At 42.5% G+C, this 21,382-nt stretch overlaps 1 protein-coding gene across 1 annotated transcript in view; it reads right to left on the bottom strand.

Moving 5' to 3' along the window:
* The window catches only part of LOC122815405 (peroxisomal succinyl-coenzyme A thioesterase-like), a 247,629-nt gene extending 226,678 nt beyond the window's left edge, over positions 1–20,951 (bottom strand). Inside the window, exon 1 of the mRNA XM_044087872.1 lies at positions 20,864–20,951. Coding sequence (XP_043943807.1) covers positions 20,864–20,902 — 39 coding nt within the window. The 5' untranslated portion in view covers positions 20,903–20,951. The remainder of the gene's footprint in view (positions 1–20,863) is intronic.
* Between the last annotated feature and the right edge of the window lie 431 nt (positions 20,952–21,382).

A 21,382-nucleotide genomic window follows, 5' to 3' on the forward strand; every position in this document is an offset into this window, starting at 1 on the left:
TCTAATAGTTGCATAAAGCAGTTATTGTACACCAGAAACACCTTAATGTTATGAGCAATAGCATTAGCTAGGGAAATGCTGCAAAATAAGCTGTCATATTGGCAGACCAAGTGATGTCCTGTCCTTTGCACTTGCTGTGGGTATGGTTTGTGTCACAATACTACAAGAAGTGTCCCACATTGCACATTTGATAAGGTGGCAACCCTACTCTGTGTTGCTTATGTGTGGGCAATATGTAGACATGTTGAGGCTCTGTGAGTAGCTGCTGCCCCCAATAACCCACATCTATCTAGACATGAATGCTAACTGCCACCATCCACATTTGTAGGTATTGCCTAAAGCTGTGGCGACTGTAAGTTGTGTTCTGTCATTGACCCATCAAACGATCTTAAAACACTGCAACAGAGTCTTACATCAGGTATGGAATGGTGCCAGGTTTCTGGCCTCAAACTGAATGCAGAAGACAGTACCATCATACTATACAGCAAGAACACAGCCCCACTATTTCCCACATCACACAACCTGTGTTGAGAGACCTGGGTACTCAGGGTGATAACAATGTCACATTCAGCCATCAAGTGGTAGCAGTGGTCAGAAAAGCCTTGTACATGGTTCACCATATAGGTAAAGGGAGTGCATCCAGAAAAAAGGTGGACATTACCTCTGTACGGTCCTCAGTCAGTAAAACAATAATATAGTACTATGGTCCATTTGGTATGTACCAATTCAGACATCTGCAGCAACTGGAAACACCATGGTAATACCCATAAATGTAATCCATGGCCTCCAACACATGTTCCATGCAGACAGCCTTGAATCAATAGTGCCACACTTGGTATTGGACAGGTTGCCCAGAGGTGGGCTGTGGCATGCCTAGAAGGCAATGTTGGGCCCTGCTCTTCAAAAGCTGGCCCATATATGTGAGTCTAATGTCTTGTGCATTGCCAGCATGACAGGCCTGAATCTGATATGCGACATCAACAAAACCTGCTGGAGAGACAGGTTTGTCTCCATGAGGCTGCCTTGTCTCAGGAATGCACTTCCCATACATGTCAAACAGAGTACCATGCAGACCCTCATCAAGTGTATCCATGATGAGTGGATGGGAAACCACAAATATGTCCCAGGGGTCACACCTGTGTCCCTCAATGGCAGGGACAACAGGTGCTGATTGATGATTCTGTCAGGGATAAAGTAATGGTTAGGCTTGTAAGGGACCCAGGACCATTACTCTAGTAACCTTCTATGATCCTATGAACCTTTGATCCTACTGAACTCCCAGGTGACATGTATCAAAAGTAGCATACTGTGTCAAGGGGTATGCATGCAAGATTACGCTGTATGCCCCCATTGTCCCTCACACACTGTTCTACACATATGTACTTAGGTAACCATGGACATATACAGCCATACCAAGGTGATGTCACATTTCTGTGTTGCCACTATGCCAGCCTGAGCCATTGTATTGGCAGCAGGTCCCCATGGTATAGACACACAGACACCTGGAACAGAAACAGAAAAAGATTTGGGAGACAACAGTCAGTCAGCAATACTAACAGCAATACAGCATTATGGAACAAAGGTACATACACTTTGATGTGTACTCATGACACATACCAGCAGACAGCACCTTACAGGGCATAACACTACTGCACTACAAACTGTCATTAAGTGTACTATATTTAACCTCTGCTTCAGGTACATATTAGCATGTCCCTGTATTGATGGTATGGATGACAGGGATGTGGCACAGGTATTTTCACATGCACAGGGTATGGTGTGGGGTTGCCAAAGGCCTAGGCTGTGCCACACAGTTGACATCATGTGTGCATGTCTGGAGGGGTGCTGGTCAGCTGGGCCATGGAGAGGAGTTGTGTGTGTCTGGTGGTGACCTGCATTGTGACAGTTATGTCAGAATATGTGCATGTACACAGTCATGCCACATGCCAGCCCTACACAAGGGTAGGCTGGACAGCTGTGGACCATACATGGCAGAATGTAAAGTTCACTGTCTCTGGCCATGAACACGGGAACTGGTTCCCCCATGAGGGGTACTGGCACCACCATGCCCAGGGCCAGATGGGGTACTACGTGCTGATTGTGGCCAGTGTCTGCTGGGTTTGGTATCCCTCACAGGACTGCCCAGGACCACATGCCCATGGCCTGCCATGTTGTGGTGTGGACAGCACCCTTCCTTCAATAGTGCTGGTGGTATTGCCACTATAGGATACTGTGCATGGCCATGTGGGTTCTCAGCTGATGTTGTTGCTGACCAACATCCACGTGTCTGATGTCCTACTCCCACCACATTTTCAAACACAGACAATGCACGGTTAAGGACTAACAATCTCTCACCCCACCATCTATCCACTACATCAGTGATATGATGTAAGGCATCACCAATGCTGTGGATGGAGTCATGCATGCCAGGCAGTGTTGCATCCATGATTCTGAGCATTTATCTGGTGTTGCATTCAGAACATGCCTGTGCCTCCATCATAGACTGAAACATGCATTGGGTGACACGTGCTGTGACACCTCTGACAGCTGTGAATCTGCCTGTGTGGGACCTCGCCAGCTCTCTGGCTATGGATAGTGTCTACAGTCACAGATGCCATAGTCACCACACTTTCCTGTTCAATGCAACTGACTGCTCAATATCTGTGGCTGTTGGGGACTGGGTATGTGTGGGCATATTGACTGTGTGTGGAGACATTGGGGATGGGAGTGTGACGTCAACCCACATGACAGATTCAGCCCCCAACAACCCCACCTGTGCCTCAATATGGCCACCATCATAATCAGAGTCTGGTGAGACATATATACAGGTGAGGTGCCACAAATGCATTATACATACCACACCTTATGACTGATGGCATGCACAACACAGAAGCAGACCACAACAGACACATGCAAGACAGGACCTTAGCAACATGCAGTTCAGCTACATCCAGTTAATTTTGCTATACACCTGTGAGATAAGTGACATGTCAGTGTATGTAATGGACTTTTACCTAAACCAAAGTTCACCCATTTCAGCAATAGTAATGTCCTCTTTATAGCAGACTGCCTAGACCCTCACAGAAATATGTGCAAATATGTTACAGCTCCTCCAAATATGTTACTGTGATTGCAAATGTAATTCACTGCACTGCAGTGAAACCCTCCACAACTGAATATGCAAGTATTGCAATATGGCTAAATTTAACAGTTGTGTCCATGGCAAACTGGCAGCCCATAACATGCCTAGGGTATTGTTGGGCCATAGCAAAACAGGTCCACACTCACTGGTTACAGGATAATGGACCACAGCCATACCAAAGGTATCTATGGATTTGTGGGGGAGAGGTATGTTAAGCAGACATAAATGTGGCATTGGTACATGATAATATGTGCATATATCAATGTGTACACTACAAACTGTGACACTACCTATATTGCTGACATTCACAATATGTGTGCACATGTGTGCATTACAACCCCCCTCACAAATGCAGATTGACCTGACATACATGCACAGGTATGCAGAGGCTGCCACTATGACTGCTACAATTTTAAAGTCATGACCACAGTAGGATTACCTGGATGCTCCATGGCTGTGAAAGCTGTGCCACCCTCCTCTACAACATATGGTGTGATGCTAAACCCATGTTTGTCAGGAACTCCTCTGGCCTGAGAGTGGTTGTTGTGTTACAGGTCTGCCACCAGTGCCATTATGGTTCCTGACCACAGCTGCAGCCCTTTGCCATGCATTATTTATCATATCAGTGGCCCATTGTTGGACCTGGTCATAACTCCTTTCCTGTTGCCCGACTTGATTCACCAATGCCATGAGGTCTGCCCACAGTGCAGTGTATTGTTGCTGATTATGATGAGTCCTTGACAACAGGATCTGGTGATGGAGTCTCAGGCCATCAAGTATGGAGGCATTCTCTGCTCCTAAAAATGGTGTGTTCCTATGGTGGGACATCCCTCCTGAAAGGTAGGTATTAGCAAAATTAGCAAATATTAGCAGTATTAGCAAAAAACTATGGGCACTCATAAAATTGTCTAAGGTCAGCTTCGAGAGAAAAATTGCACAGGACACTAAGGAAAATCACAAGGCTTTCTTTATTTATGTTAGGAACCTGGGTGGTAATTCCCAGATATGCTCAGAATTAGTCCAAAATGACAAAAAATACACCGAACCCACAGACATTGCCAACATCCTAGCTGACAGGTACAGCGCAAACTCCCCCCCCCACCAAAAGGGCAAATATCTATCCCAGCAGAGTGCTGCCCCCCTGACATCTCAGATGCTCAGGTAAGAGCCGCCCTCTCCAAAGCAAAAAACACAGCATCAATGGGACCAGATGGTGTCCCGGGCTGCATCCTACATGAACTCCAAGAAGAGCTAAACCCAAACATAAAACTACTGTTCAATCTCAGCCTTACTACAGGATATGTGCCCAAAGAGTGGCGTACAGCAACAGTGGTCCCTCTCCATAAAGGTGGTGCCTCAACGGATCCTGAAAACTATCGCCCCATAAGCCTGACTAGCTTGGTCTGCAAAGCTATAGAAAGGATCATCATGGACCTCATAAATAAAGATATTGGGGAACTACAGACACTGGATCCTACCCAGTTTGGCTTTGTTAAGGGCAGATCCTGCCTCTTAAACCTGGTTGATTTCTTTGAAACAGTCAACAAGGCCATTAACGAGGGGAAGGTGGTCCATACAGCCTACCTGGACCTTGCAAAAGCCTTCGATACAATACCCCACTCAGGCATTATAGATAAGCTCACCAGCTTAAATATAAACCCCTATGTCACTAGATGGATTGCAAACTGGCTCAAGGACAGAACCCACATGGTTAGAATTGCTGGAGCTATGTCAGACTCCAAACCATTTACAAGTGGTGTCCCACAAGGCTCACTCCTGGGACCTCTCTTGTTCGGTATATATTTCTTGGAGGTACAGGCCAACACAGAAGGACTGTGGTTGACCAAGTTCGTAGATGCCTGCAAACTGGGCGCCATAATCGACTCTCCAGCCGACACAAGCATCCTCCAAAAGGGCCTCATAGAAACAGACAACTGGTGCCATTGCCATGGTCTCAAGCTAAATGCCAAAAAGTGTATAGTCATCCCCTTTGGCAAAAACAAAGTGCCCACAAATTACCACATAGGTGGTAATCCATTAAATACAGAAGAAGTAATTAGGGACCTGGGGGCCAAGTTGATAGCAATCTCTCATTTGACAATCACGTGGCCAAAATGGTTAGAAAAACATTTTATATAGCCCACCTAATCATGAAGGGATTCACATCTAGATCAGGGGAGGTCATCGTGCTGCTTTACTCATCCCTCATCAGGCCCATAATTGAATATAATGCCCCTTTTGGGATGTACCTTACCAGACACCTGCAGCAACTGAAAAGACCCCAAAAGTACCTCACCAAGAGGATCAAAGGGCTCAAACAGATGCCATATGCTGCCTGGTTAAAGAAACTCCAGCTCTACTCAGTGGCATACCGCCTGTTCAGAGGTGATCTGTGCCTGACGTATAAAGCCATGCCCAACTCGGAATTAATGGACATGCTGCACCTCAGAAAATCCAAATCCCATCGAGCTACGCACTCAAGAGACTTGAACCTCAGCACTGAAATAAATAGGACATGCTGGAGGGACAGATTCATAACCCAGAGGCTCCCTTCACTCTGCAATAAAATCCCAGTCCAGGTTAGGCAAAGTCCCTCATTGACTCTCTTCAAGAGGAATCTTGATGAGTGGATGGGAGATTGTAGGTTTACCCCGGGTATCACTTCTGTGTCACTGTTAGACAGAGGCACAGTATACTAACTTCGAAAAAGGGCATAGCAAAATAAATTTAAAATGGGTGGCGAAAGCCAAACACATTCTGGCTAGGCTTATAAATGCCCTAGTGCAGATAGCCTAGTATGAACCTATGAACCTATGAACCTATGAAAGACAAGAAGAGGGGACCACATCACAGGACCACATACATTGCTCTTCATTATGTACACACCCTGCACATCCACATTTGCCAGCACTATCCAACACTAACTCCCACATCATGCCCCACCATCTATCACCACTGTATGTATGTGGCTATCAACAACATAGTGGCAATACATCATGCATTGCCCTCTTGAGCTTGATGTTTTCTGCTACTTGTTGCATGTCCTATAAGGTGTTCAAATGCATTTTCCCATTGTGCTTATTACTGTTCCTTCATAGCCTGTCTACATTGTATGCAGTGGTGTCAGCCTCCTACTGTTGTAGCAAGCACCTGACTGTAAACCCACCCCTTAGGTCTCCCTAGCCTTCCTCCCTCAGAATCTGGAATATATGGCTGGACAATGTCCTACAGTTTCTCCTGCCAGTCCAGTTGATATGGGCATCCTGGCACAGTGTAGCACCTGCCTCATGTACATGTGTGGACAACCATTTACAAACACCATCAAGAAACACACTGTGTGAGAGATGCAATGACATTAATAGCCTACAGTCAATGCTGTCTCCCTGTCATGTGCTCATATCTGTCACCGAACAAGTTGTCAAAACAATCAATATAATTCACACACCAGCCCCACCTATACAACACACACCCACATATGCAGAAATCCTCAATATACACATCCACAAACAAAGGAGACCTCTGAGGCAAAGCCACACATGAACTCCACAGCCCTCCACAGCACATACCACACATAGCCACACACCTGTGTCACACAGCCATGAGAGCGCCACCACATATCAAACATATTACACATAAGGAGACTCCATTGTGACACACACTGATGTGCCTCTCACCAGGATGTATATGAGCAAGGTCACAGTTACTTGTCTGTCAGGTGCCTATACAGATACATTCAAACACCCAATAACAGGGAAAGAATATGTTTTTTATGGCTATGCCACTTGCACATCTAGTTATGTAGTCTATCTGGCAACATGCAAGATATGCTCAGCTTTCTATGTGGGTAAAACCACTAGAAAGCTAAAAGAACGCATAACTGAGCATAAATCTAACATTAGACATTTAAATGAAAATAATGCGTTATTTAAGCACATTGCTCTAAGGGGTAGTGAACACCAATTTAGTTTCCAAGTTTTAGATCACATTATAGCTTCACCTAGAGGAGGTGATTTGTCTAATTTACTGGACCTCAGGGAATATGATTGGATAGTTAGACTATTAGCGGATAACTATCCTGGCTTGAATAGTGCAGTGTCTTTAAAGCCAGTTTTAAATAGAATTCAACAAACTAGATTAAGTTGATTTTATGATGTTTACATATTATATTATATAAAAAATTTTTTGAATAATTTTGAATATGTCATTTATTAGATGATGAATAGATAAATATTGACATCAGTTTTAATGTTGGCCAAATATTTATATGTTTTTTCAAGTGTTTTCTCAATGTGTTTTTTCATGTTTTTTATGTGTTTATACATTGGTTTTGATCATGTGATGATGGCTGTAGGTCATATGATCATTTAATTCATGTGTTGTATATATAAGGGCGTTTTTAAATATACTGGTTGTGAAACATTGAAAAAGGGTTTTTCTAACCTGAAAGCTTTGTTGTTTATAAAAGGTTTTTTCTAACTCAACTTTTCGTTGTTAGGTGCCAGAATCTGCCATATTGCATATGCATTACTATCTCTCACCAACAGGTACTGTCATGAGTCTGTCACAGGCCATGTTGGTATGCCTGACCTGAGATGTATCTCCCTGGACTATATGCAGTGGGACATGAGTGAGCATGCTGATTATGTGCTCCTGGTAGGTATGTCCCTAGCCTTATGCAGCATTCTGCTGTCACCCAGACTGATGCCACAATACAATCAGGAAATGATTGACCTTAACAATTGGCCTGTTATCTTGTGCTCTTACAGGGAGAGTACCTGAGAGTCTGGGATTATATGATCAACAGACCACGATGCTTTGCCAGAGATGGCTTCCATCTGTCTCACCTGGCCTTCAGGAGTCTGGCAATGGTTCTTGTCACCCCCATAGTGCCTTCATTAGGAAAAGTGGTGAGGTTATCACTACCAACACACAACTGTCAGTGCAGCACAAACAGAAGGCCATGCTGCTAAATGCTAGGAGTCTACATATGACTCAGCACTCATTGCAAGAATTCTTAACCCTAGCATCTGTGCAGTCACAGACACATAGTTTAAAGCTGCAGAGAGCATCCCAGCCTTACATGGTCAACCATCCTATCATACAGTCAGACCCCAAAGTGTGGGCGGTAATGTCATGGGACATGGGGTTTCACTATATATGAGTCACTTACACACCTCCGGGCTGTACAGGCAGTAGGATGTACAGGGGAAACTGTAGGGACAGTTCACCATTGCCAACGCACCTATTCAAGTCATAGTTAGCGACTGGCCCTCACATTTGACCAGGAAGACCATTCTACCTATATGGACTGGACCTGATCAACTGTATGAGGATGTTGGTCTGTACCCTGATCCTGGATTACTTGAATGAACCGAACATACATTAGAAGATGTACCCATGCCAGCATACAAATAGCCAGAGATTCATCAACAGTGGAAATACAAACATCTCGGTGCAGCTAGGTGCTACCCCGACATGAGGTGAAGGTCTATTGGAGTTGATATTAGACAAAATGGGTAACAACTGCAGCATCCCTACAGTTTCATTCTCCATGGCAAAGAAACTACTATGCGGTCATGTTTGCAGTCATCATCTCCCACAATACCCATCTAGCTAGGGTCAGACATACATACAACTCCAAAGTGGAATACAGCCTCCTGGGGGAGGTGGTATACACAGCTTCACAGCCCCCAACCCCTCTGTAGGAACTGGCACCAATATCCACAAATACAAAAAAGTGCTACACATGCATTTGTATAGATGCATGGAGTCAGGTATAGCCACAGGACTACATTATCCTCTGCAAGAATACGTAAACCTGTCTGGTGGATACCTGAAATAAATAGTGTCTGTAACAGGGATAACATACTGCTGTCCGAGACAAAGTAGGAGCAGGTGCCCATTTTAGAGCAATGTCTCCTTAGCCTGAACAAGAAAATGAGATCACTACTGGAAACCTGCAAAGCAAACACCAAACCCACATTGTCGACATCCACTACAGACAATCATTTTCCCTTATGCACATATGTCTGCAACATCAGAGGAAGCACTTGAATCTGCTCAGTTGTGGTGGTCAAGAACACCAGATATACCAGTGCTGTAGGTATAGCAAATCTGATGCCTTACAGACTCAGTGCAGGCTTCACCCCTGTCCCCCCATCAATACATCAGGACATCCCCAGTACCTGCCCCCTTCTCCTATAAGTAGGGAACAGGTCACCTGTGCCATCTCAATGTCATGGTATACAGCTGCCATGGCAGCCAATCACATCACAGGATGCATCCTATATGACCCCTAGCATGACCTTGCAACACCATAAGGCACTGTATTCAAACAAGACCTGACCGCCTTTGTCCCAGCCGAGTGGAGAACAACCACTGTCACCCCTTTACACTAAGGTGGAGCATCCACCAATCTGGCACATTATAGACCCATCAGCCTAACTTGGATGATCTGCAGGGCCATGGCACAGTTTATAGTGAATCTCATTAACAAGAACATTGGCAACCTCCACACACTCCATCATGCACAGTTAGGCTTTGTCAAGGCAGGGATCATATTTATTACAATCGGTTAACCTCTTTGACACAGTCATCAAAGCCATGGACGGGGGTGACAGTGCACACTGCCTACCTTGACCTGGACAAAGACTTTGACAGTATAGATATATGCTTCCAAATAGGCATCAGCCCATATGTTACCAGAGAGGTAGCACACTGTTGTGCTGACATGACCCACCTAATCCACGTAGGGGAATCCACCTCAAGCAGTTGACCTATAACTAGTGGCATAACCTGGTGTTCTGTGTTTGGGCCTCTGTTATGTGTGATGTACACTTCTGAGGTACATGACACAGCCATTGGGCTATGGCTGACCATGTTTGTAGATGACTGCATGCTGTGAGCTGTCACTGGATTCCCTAGTGATTTGGACATCTGCCTAGGAGGGTCTCATGCAGACACATGACTGGTGCCAGAAACATGGCCTCAGGCTGCATACCAGATAATGCAGTTTCAACCCCTTTAGGGAGAGTGATGTGCCCACATATTATCACAGACTAACAACATCCTAAGCATGCAATTAGTTGTGAGGGATATGTGCACACTGGTTGATGGCAACATGACATTTGACCACCATGTTGCTTCCATTGTAAGGTAAACCTTCTATATGGCCCATCTCATATGTAAGGGTATGTCATCCAGGAACATGGGGGTCATAACAGCCCTGGATTCCCCCTAATTAGGGCATTATTGAGTATAATGCCTCGTTCATCATTCACCTCTCAAAACACATGCAGCAGCTAGGGACATCACATAGGTTCTCCACCACAGAATACAGGGGCCTCAAACATCTACCATACACAGATAGGCTATAAGCACATCCCTCTACCCAGTTTCATACATAGTCCTCATAGGTGACCTCTGTCTGGCATACAAGGCAATCATGGACTCCACATTGTTGGGACTGCTACACAAGTGCAACTCAAGCTCCACTCTATTAACCCACACACATGCCCTTAAAGTTATGCATGACATCAACAGGGCTTGTTGGCAACTCAAGTATGTGTCACACACACTCACCCTGCTGTGTAATGGACACCCTGTCTACATCAGGAAAGGTAGCTATTTACACCTTTGCAAGCAAAACTTGGATAACTGGATGGTTAACAGCACATATACCCTTGGGATACCACCTGTGTCTCTGTTGGATTGGGGCATCAGGTGCTGACTTGCATACACATGGGCTAAAATCTGGGCCTCAGGGCCAATAGCCTAGTAGCCACATATGATCCTAGGTATACCAGTCATGGCCTGTGTGCTGTGGCAGACTGTGTTGATATGTGTCCACACCCATCACTGCCATCTACTGTGGTGTGTCCCCATGGGTGATGTTCTTGTACTATGTCATACAGCTGCCATCCAACAAATAGGTGAGTGGTACTACAAGTGTATGTGGACATTCCAGCAACATCTCTGCTACACAGTTACTGAGAGTAGTGGAAATGTGGTGTAGGGTATCCTCTTCATAGGTGTCTGACATCTGCAGTACACAGATGTTTGCAGTGTCTACATGTGTTTGACATATGTGGACCCTCTGCCAGACAAATGTGGATGTCTGCAAACCAGTTGGACAATATGTAATGGTTGTCCCCAGACTGTGGGGAATGTGGCTGTGACATGCCAGACCCCTCAGAACACAGTAATGGTACCTTAATATCTGGTACTGTATTCATTCCCTTACATTGTATGCTCAATATGTACACACTGTTGCTGAAGTGGAGCATGTGTCCCCCAACTACTACTGACTATAACCTGCTGTCCTGCTCAAGGGGGCCACTGGGTATACTAGCCATAGTTGTCGTGCAATAAAATACAGGTGTGAAGTACACAGTGACCTAGCCAGAGTATGTCAGGAAAAGTCAGGGACACCTGGACAATGTTTGAACTATGCCTGTATGACATTCACAGACTGAGAGGGTCTCACTGACAGTACATGATGTGATATGCCAGCTGTATCCACCAGTACTTACTGTCAATACTGTCTAATAGACAATCCAGTAGCATTCATATGTGAGCTGGCCATTGCTGGGGGGACTCAGGGGCCAGAGCTGTGATCTATGTCACTGCAGACAGAGCCAAAATGGAACACTGTAGGTGCTGGACAACTGACTAACAGCAACATGTTATTCCAAGATATGTTCTTCAGACCTAGTGTTGTAATTCCTATTTCCCATGACTGCATCCTCCCATCTGCATCCCATTGCATGCAGAATTCTATGACATACCTGGTATAGTGCTGTACTCCTTTCTGAGCAGAAATCCAGTGGTAGTTTTCCTAGGACAGCAAATTCTGTCTTCATGAAGAAAGTCACAGACCTGTTTACCATAGGCAGTAGATTGCTTTTGTAGGTAATGCTCATGAACAGGTGATTGCTTGTGCATCAATCTGTGGCTCAGACTTGCTAACTGTATCCAGAACAGCTGGGTTGCATTTTCATTAAACAATGACACAGTGCAATAATTAAGACCTCATGCAGGCCTTAGCCTTTTCCTGGCCTGTGAAAAGGACATTATCAACATGTGGGGACTACAGCATCACAGAGGGTAGACAGATATACTGTCCACTGTTTGGACTGCATGCTATGTTTGGCCATTGTTAACAGACTTTCTGATTATGTGGCAGTTTACTGTTTAACAATGTTGGCTGAGGTCAGTAAGGAGACAGACAGATGTGAGTGTCATATGTAATTTGCATCAGAATATGCATGCTGCTGCAGTAGATACTGGTCTAGCAGCTGTGTATGTTTGTAGGAGAAGACTGTGACACATGTCCCTGTCATTTAAGCATTCCCCCCACCCCTACCCCTTTATGTATGGGTGGTGTGTGGATTCCCTGTTCTAAGTGTTTGGGAGGTATGGTAGGTCTGTAGCAGGCAACTGAACATACTGCTGCATGTGTTGCAGGCTGCAGCTGCTGCATTCTGCCCTTGAGTCATACTGGGGATTGTGAACCCATTGGGGGACAGCAAGCTGTATATGTCAGTGAGGGAGCAGTGTCAGCTCTGTTGTCACAGCACAGCCAGAGTGAAGGTACCCATAACAGTCCAGGTGAGGCATGTGCTTCTGGTACATAAAAAAAGAATGGAAAAGGGGGTGATACGAAAGTGGTGAAATGTGGGTAAGAGGGGGAAAACATTCTGAAAGGCCAGTAGGAATATGCAGGATGGGTATAGGAAAGGACCATAGCTCTCCATTTATAATTTGGAATTTGGAGCCTCACATCCCAGAGAGAGGAGTGTGGGTGACATAACTGTGTTGACTAATTGATGTAATGATTGATTCTGTGTAATGTACATAGGGGCAAAATAGAGAGCTATGTATGGGGTGATATTTTTTTGAGGGATAGATGTGCATTTTTTTTAAGCTGAGAGTGGAAGGTTGGATAAAGGATATAGTTATGTGTGGGGAGGTAAGTTGGGTAAGAAAGGCAGACAGACGAGACAAATGAGACAGCAGACAGGGGCAGTGTATGACACATGAGGGGGATAAACACCTTGGATGGGGAGGGTGTTTTGGAATCAGAGACCAATGTGTGCCCAGACAGCAGCAGCAGTGGGACTGAGCTCTTCACCCATGGGCAGTTACTACAGCTACTTCACTGCCCCAAAGGTGGCTGTGTTGAGGGCTAGGCACCAGGGCCAGCCTGTCCCTCCAGGTTTGCCCATCTGCCCTCAGTCTGGTGCAGTCAATTGTCCAAATCATGCTGGAAGATCCCACGCACCATCCCTGGGTGCTGTTTCTGGGTGACCACTCCCTCTCTGCGCCAGCTCCCAGGGGGGGACATGCCCCATCCCCTGAGGCAGTTCTGCCTGTAGGTGGTGCAGGACCAGCAGAGGAGACATCTCCAGTTTGAGTCCCTAGTGTTGCAACCCGGTGCCAAGGCTGGTTGAGGTAGGCTAGGTGGATCCGCAGCAACCGGCTTACCCAGTCGAGCTATGGTGTTGAGGTTTTTCAAAATTGATAGGTTAGTAATGAAGAAAACATGTGGATAGTTGTAACAGCATGCAGAACAGATCACATTACTTGGTTACATAACATGCCATAGTGTATAGAACACAATAATTTGGATAACAGTCAGTATTGTAATAGCATGCCCTTAACAGTTATGGGATAAGGCCAATAACAGAGGTAATTCAACAAGGTACGTTAGTATGCAACCATTGTAATATGTAACAATAATAAAATACAATACCCAAAATAATATTTTTGTGAACAACATATGCCAAAAGGAAACCATACCTAATGTATAAGAATAATAACTTATGATGCAGATAAGGGGTGGGGGGAGAGAGAAAATCATGCCATTACTACAATTATAGGGTATATTGTTTGCAACAGAACTCTTCTATACTCTACAGGTCTGCACTTACTTTATGTGTACAAGTTCCCTATAGTTTTCTGTAGCACTTACATACCTCTCAAGCTATGTGCATGGGACAGTATGGACCAAGCTGTAACACCTACCAGGTTTACAAGTACAGGGGCTATTACATGTCAGGGGAACATGTGTGACAACCAAGGAGTACTGTAGACTGATGTAGTGTGACTGTGCTATTGAGATAAATCAAGTGGCTGTTAAATGTGTGACCCAGGGGTTTGGCAACAGTGATCACAGTCCATGACAGAGTGACACTTGAAAGACATGTATTGTGCACAGTGCAGAGAGTTTATGCTTATCATGCTGTCCTTGGCAGGCATGGGGTTAGACTATCAGTGGGCATTCACAGATGGACCAGGCATACAACTGCACCATGATTAAACATTTTTATTTGTCTTGAAAATAAGTCATAATAGTAGTGTACTTGTTGACCTTTCATTTACCGACGTCTTATCACCTTGCTGAACAATGCTGTTATACACTGGTACATCTGGACACACAGATTAGTGCACCATTCAAACAGCTACTACAGACATTTATTTACCTGTAATTCCTGTGGGGAGAACATCTGCTAACAATACATAACTTTTTCCTGTTCAGTAGTACTTGTCTGTATCTATAAATATATAGTAGTATGTGTCCCTGGATTCAAACCCCAGTCTGTGTTGGAAAAATATACAACATACATAGCATTTATCAAAATGAGCTACTGAGCCACTGCTGCCTGTTAATGGAATGATATGATATTTATCCTACTTCTTCCTACATCCTCCTTCCTACTATCTATACACCTCCTCTCTCTTCTCCTTCTCTGAAATTGTTACTGTTAAAGGTCTTTAAACAATTGCCTTACTGTCTGTTGTCACTTTTCTTTTGACTTTGTAATGTCCAAACAAATTGTGCCTTGTCTAGAATTACCATATTTAAGTTTTTTTCTTATTCAAACTTGAATGTATCTTTAAGTAACTTTATCTTTGTTAATGTTAAAATAGTTAGTGTTTAGTCTTTTATACCAGTTTGTATAACTTTTAGATTATTTTTATTGTATTATGGAGCTTTTGCAGAAAAAGGGCTCTGGCTCATTCAGACATTCCCAGTCAACAAATATAAAATAAATGTAAAATAAATGTAAAATAAAATAAAATGAATAAATATGTGCCTACAGCTCACCTAGTAAGAAACTTTTACCTGCTTATAGAGGTAGAGTGTTATAAAAGACTGCAGTGATACCTGAACACACATGCATGGCATTCATGCATGACAGAGATAGTAGGTAAAGTGTGCATTAATACATGGAATGCAGGTGTACACATTGAACCCTAGTGGATGGAAATGTATGTGAAGTGTACAGACCATATCAGAGTGCTGGGTTGCCTACCTGACCCATATACAGTTGCAGATGGTATATTTGCAGTCTACACCTATTACAATTTCATACTTGTCTACAGCAGCGTAACTAGGTTCAGGAATGCATATAGCTGAAATGCAATAATTAACACAAGACAATCCTGAGATAAACACACTATAATACCATAACCATTAACTATTCTAGGTTCAAATCTTAGTACAGAACAAATATCATAATGCATTATATCTTGTAGTACAGGTCCACATCTGCACTTTAACAAAACAGTCTTTATCAGCTAACCTTCAGTCATTTCGTGGGTATGATTCACATATTTACTTCACAGCACATGTAATACTTGATTTCTTGGCCAACAGCTCAAAATACACACATCATTTGGCAAAATACAGCTTTATTAGGGGTGACATGAAACAGTGATTGGTATACATGTAATAGTCTTTATTGATGAACACTTTAAATAATGCAGGCATTGGAAGACAGCTGTTATTCCACAATGTATACAGTACTAACTTTATTTCCTTAACCATTCTGACTGCAGTTATACTTTATTCCCTTAAAGGTAAGAATGCAGTTGATTTATTCCCTTAACATCTATGAATGCAGTTGTACTTTCTTACCATAACATTATTATTAATACAGTGTATACTTTTATTTCCTTATCATTATTTATGCGGTAGTAACTTTCTTTCCTTGACATTAGCAGGTTTTATGCTTTCATCTATATTGAACTGCACCTGACATTACTCACTTATTTCAGTCCAGGTCTATGACCACATTCATTGCAGTACACTCAAAACAGAATATACCTACTGGCAGTTACTATTATACTCTTTCTTATTTATATTACTATATATTGCAAAATATATCTGTATTCACCACACTTTTGGGGCAACCTGGCCAGGCACCCTGCATGGGCCTCCAGGTTGTGAGCTCTCTCCTCTGCAGCTGTGGGGAGAGGATAACACCATTATGCATACCTGTCTATCACATACTCATACAAGCATTTTGCAAAATAACCTTACAATACTTACAAACTTGTGGGGCATTGTCCACCTGAGCATCTTGGATCCAGGTGGCCAAGAGACCCCCCCACTTCCTACGCTTCAGGTCGTCATAGTGTGATGCACCTGCTCACCTATGTGGTAAGTACCAGTTGCACTGATGAGGTTACGTGCCAGCCGGTCCCAGGCCTATGATTTGTATCCCGACCCCTGGTACTGGCCCTGCAGCAGCCGGATGTCATAGTCTTTTATGAGGAGTCCAACCATAACCCTGGACTCCAAAATGCCCCACTGCTGTGCTGCCCAGAAGCATACACCCTCTCTAACTCTTGCCATAGTCTCTGTCAAGATTAAACTCCGACAGATTCTGGTTGTATTCCCACCTGTTATACTTAAAAAAGGCTGTTTTCCTGCCCATTGCTACCACTGGACCATTTTTAAAAATGCTAAGCAATGCTTAACACTGCTCAAACCCACTGACCTCAGCTGAGCAGTTCTTAAACTGGCAATGCTTAGCAGTGTGCAAACCACCCTAGCTGAGCGAGGACTACTTAAATGGGCATTTCTTAGCAATGCCCAACCCAGCTAAGTGGAGTTGTGTATTGCTAAGCACTGTTAAAACGGGTCCTGTTGGTGTGGCTTAGCAGTGCTTAGCAGAGCTTAGCTATGGACAAACCGCATTAAAAAATAAACAAAAAATAAGACTAAAACTATATTATTTGTTCATTACTACTGATTTATTATTCTGTGTATGTATTGCACTTCTATATTTTCTGACCTTCTGTATTTTAATTTTTGTTCTTGGGATGTGTATTTTAGGTATTGTGGACCTGTGTGTAACTGGATCTTTTCCCCTTAGGTCTCCACTGAAAATGGTCTTCTGGCCCAGCTGGACTAACCTGGTTAACAAATGTCAATACATACATAATTAATAAAATAAAAAATATATGACATATTGCCATCAAGTGTAAAAAGCTGAATGGTCTGTCTGTGTATTCAAACCTTTCACCTACTGCACACAGGACCACAACTGTAACCAGTCAGCTACGAAGATATGTTGAAAACTGCTAAACATTTATATATATTTATCCAATATGTTTAAGCACCACTAAGCACCACACCATGCAAACCTGCTTAGCTCTGCTTAAACATGACCTTTGAGGTTAAAATTAAAAGTATCCGGTTTCTAATTTTCAATGTCTGGCATATGTACATTGCTAAGCATAGCACTGCACCACACAAACAAAAAAAAAAACAAAAAAAAAAAAACAAAAAATAAATAACATTTTTACTTTTATATTTCAGTGCCATCCGGCATTTTAACAGTGCAGGGGGTGTGTTACTCATGTCCAGACACTGTAACACACACAGTACACTGATTCTGTAACCATGTTACATGGCTCTCTCTCAGTAGTGCACCTTCATTAATATTCAAAGTGCATTGCCGAGGAGGAGCCATGGCATGGCCACAGTACCACTCCCTGTAGGCTTCCCACTATTCCTACATGGAGTTCATTAAATCCCCAACTATAAGTCTGACTAAACTCATTAATGCCATCATTTGTGATAATTTCTGCTGTGATAATTATGATATGGTTGTAGAATAAAATGACTTAATTATTGTGCAGTGAATGACACTGAATGCTATGTATACAATTCTCTACAAATTCATATTACAGTACTGACTAGTTGAAATGAGAACTCAATATAAAATGAAATTGTATCTTCCAATAAATGTTCTGACTAAAAAGTAAAAGTAGTAGGATTATATTTTCTTGTGGAGGGGATAACAAGAAACAAAGAGAGTTTTTGAACAGATTGACCTGGTCTTCTTTCCCTCACAGGTAAGTGATTGACCAATGGACCAAAAGGTATGGGCTGCATTAACAAGGTAGGGAGGACCAGGTGTGCATCAGGCCTTGAAGGAAGTAGGACTAAAGCAGAAAGGTGATGGCATAGGCATGACAGAGTATAACGAGGGAGGGCCAGATTCTGACAGAATATAACAAAGTAGGGCTAGGGTCTGACAGACTATAAAACAGGATGGCCAGGTCCCGACAATGAAAAATAAGGGAAGGCTGATGATATTTAATTACAAGAGACTTCATCCAAGGGGATTTAATTTGAAAGTTAACCTTAACTTTTAATCTTGCAGGGACACATTTTCTCTAGATTTTCTCTTGATTTTTTCACATAATTGTTTATTTACTCATTTATATTGATATTTAAACTATGTTAGCATGAATCATCATATTATTCGCAAAAAAAGTTTTTTAATATGTATGTTTGTAGTTGAGTATGGCGTTGCTGTGATAAGTGTGTAATTACTTGATTATTTCATCAGGAAGGGGTCCATCTGTATTGGTGAGTGGTGCACTGTTATTGTTATCCTTTGTTATTAAACAGCTTTATCCTGCTTGGTTCTATCTTTGGTATTTTTTGGTTTCATTTGGTTTTGTTAGTTTTGTTGATATAAAATGGGAGGGCCAGATCCTGACAATGAAGAATAAAGGTGGGCCAAGGCCTGACAGAATATAACAAGGGAGGACCAGGTCCTGACAAATTATGAAGTGGGGAGACAAGATCCTGACAGAATATAACAAGGGAGGGTCAGGGCCTGAAATAGTACAATAACAGAAGACCAAGGCCTGACAATGTATAACAAGGGAGGGACAGGGCCTGACAGTGTATAACAAGGGAAGTCCAAGACCTGACAGTGTATAACAAGGGAGGGTCAAGGTCTGACAAAGTACAAAAACAGAGGGCCAAGGCCTAACAGTGTATAACAAGGGAGGGCCAAGGCCTGACAAAATATCACCTGGAGCAGAGTTTAAGCAGTCTTATTTCTTATAGGACCCAGCGAAGCAAGCACATCCTTCCTATTTCTCAAATGGGCAGAGATCATAGATAGACATTTAAGTGGCATGGTAGAAACTTGTAGCAGAGTGCAAAATATAGATTATGACTCCCACATACCTAGGAGCAGTGTCCAGTTCTTTTTAATCCCCTCCACACACAATGGTGCAGGTAGTGTTTAATCCCATCAAAATTTTATAAGAAGGTGATGCATCCTAGACTATGATGAGAACAGGCTTCTCCTATAGCTTCCCTTGCTATAGGAATGACATTAGTCATTTAAGATGAACATGTCCTTGGCCACACATAAAATTATGCTATTGATGAAATGTGGAGGCTGTGCTGGGGTGGGGGACTCCTTTCCTCTACCAGTGGGAGCATGTAGATGCTCCCCTGGTATATTATTTATGGATACTATAGCAGGCAAAGCAATGTTTCCATGAAGTACACCACGTATACCAAGTATACTGGGCTCCATTACTCATGTATCCTTTAATATAATATGTAAATACCCAAATTGGTAAGAGGTAGGGATAACTGCAAGATAATCCAAATCATTAGCTAGCAATAGGCTGTTAAATGGAAAGCAGGTTAGATTAGCAGCCCTCCTAAAGGATTTCATGCAATTATTAGGGATCATTTATGTTGTGATTAATGCAACGGTTTATGGTATAAACCATTTATTGGATGATATGCATATAATTCTAGAGAAATGGAATTCAGATAATATACATATAATTCTAGAGAAATGGAATTCAGATGATATGCATATAATTATAGAGAACTGGAATTCATTTTATGGGATTGATTAATTGAAATGAATGATCTGAGTATAACAGAATTGTGCTTGCCAATAAAAATTCTGCTTGAAAAAGCAAAGCAGAATGGTTTTGTGCTCTTGCAAAGGGAAGCACTCGACTTTTGTTAGGCACTGCAATGCATATTTCTTAAGTTTTGAATTGATTATTCATTGTGTCCTGTCTACCCTATCCCTAGGATACCATGACACAATAATTCAGAGGGCTGCAAGGTTATAGCTCCATTTTACAGGAAACACAATGATCAGTTTAAAATTCTTTTTTGTGGTACACACTAGAACTGTTCCATTCTGAATGGACATTAGGCCACTTTTCCTAGCTGCATAGGAGTCTACTTTTTCTAGTTACAGAAAACATTTTTTGTGGTACAGACTGTAATTGCTGCATTTAGAGTGTGCATCAGGCTATTTTTGTTAGCTGTATAAAACTGATTTCCTTTAGTTGCATATTGACATAGTATGTTATTGTAACTGCCTCCCATGATGTACTTAGTGTAACTACCTCCCATGATGCATTAACTGTTAAGTGCATCCCATGAAGTACTTAGTGCAACTGCCTCCCACAGTGCACTCAGTGAAATTCCATGGTACGCTTAGTGTATTGAGGATATTTCCACCCTGTTCATATTATAAGAACTTCAGATAAAAATAATCATGCTTCCACAATTAAAGACAAAAAAAATGACTGCATGTGAATTAGATAAACCTTAATGACATTTCTTAATACAAATGCATTGCTTACCTCTACTTCTTGGCTAGGTTCATATGGCAAAGGGATCATGTCTTTTATGATAAAAGGATTCTTTTTATTAAAAATATTGAAGTCATTTTCTTTCCTAAAATATAAAAAAAAATGAGGAAAAATAATTACTAGTGTGTCATTGATGGTGCAGTGATAACGAAATGCTCAGCAATGAAAGTGCCAACAGATAAATAAAGGTTTAATTTTAAGAACTTATAACAAAAACTATATTGCTAGAAAAAATTTCATACCACTACACTTGTCTCCTTTTCTTTAGAAATGAACAGTTCTGCAGGCATGACAGTAAAGCATTTCCCATAATCATGGAATTTAGTCACAAAGCTTTAGAATCAGTTTCTGAGATTAAACAGTGAGAAGAAGAGGTCAAGATGCAGGAATTCTAGGAATACTTTTGGTTATATTCACAAGTGCCACTTTTATTGCTAATAAGGACAATTTCTGGGACACTTTATTCATACATATAGTGCAACGTCCCTGAAAGGGGTTCTTTATTATGTG

This window comes from Protopterus annectens, chromosome 11.part0 (genome assembly GCF_019279795.1).
Source record: "Protopterus annectens isolate FY-2018-M chromosome 11.part0, PAN1.0, whole genome shotgun sequence".
Classification (NCBI taxonomy): Eukaryota; Metazoa; Chordata; order Ceratodontiformes; family Protopteridae; genus Protopterus; species Protopterus annectens.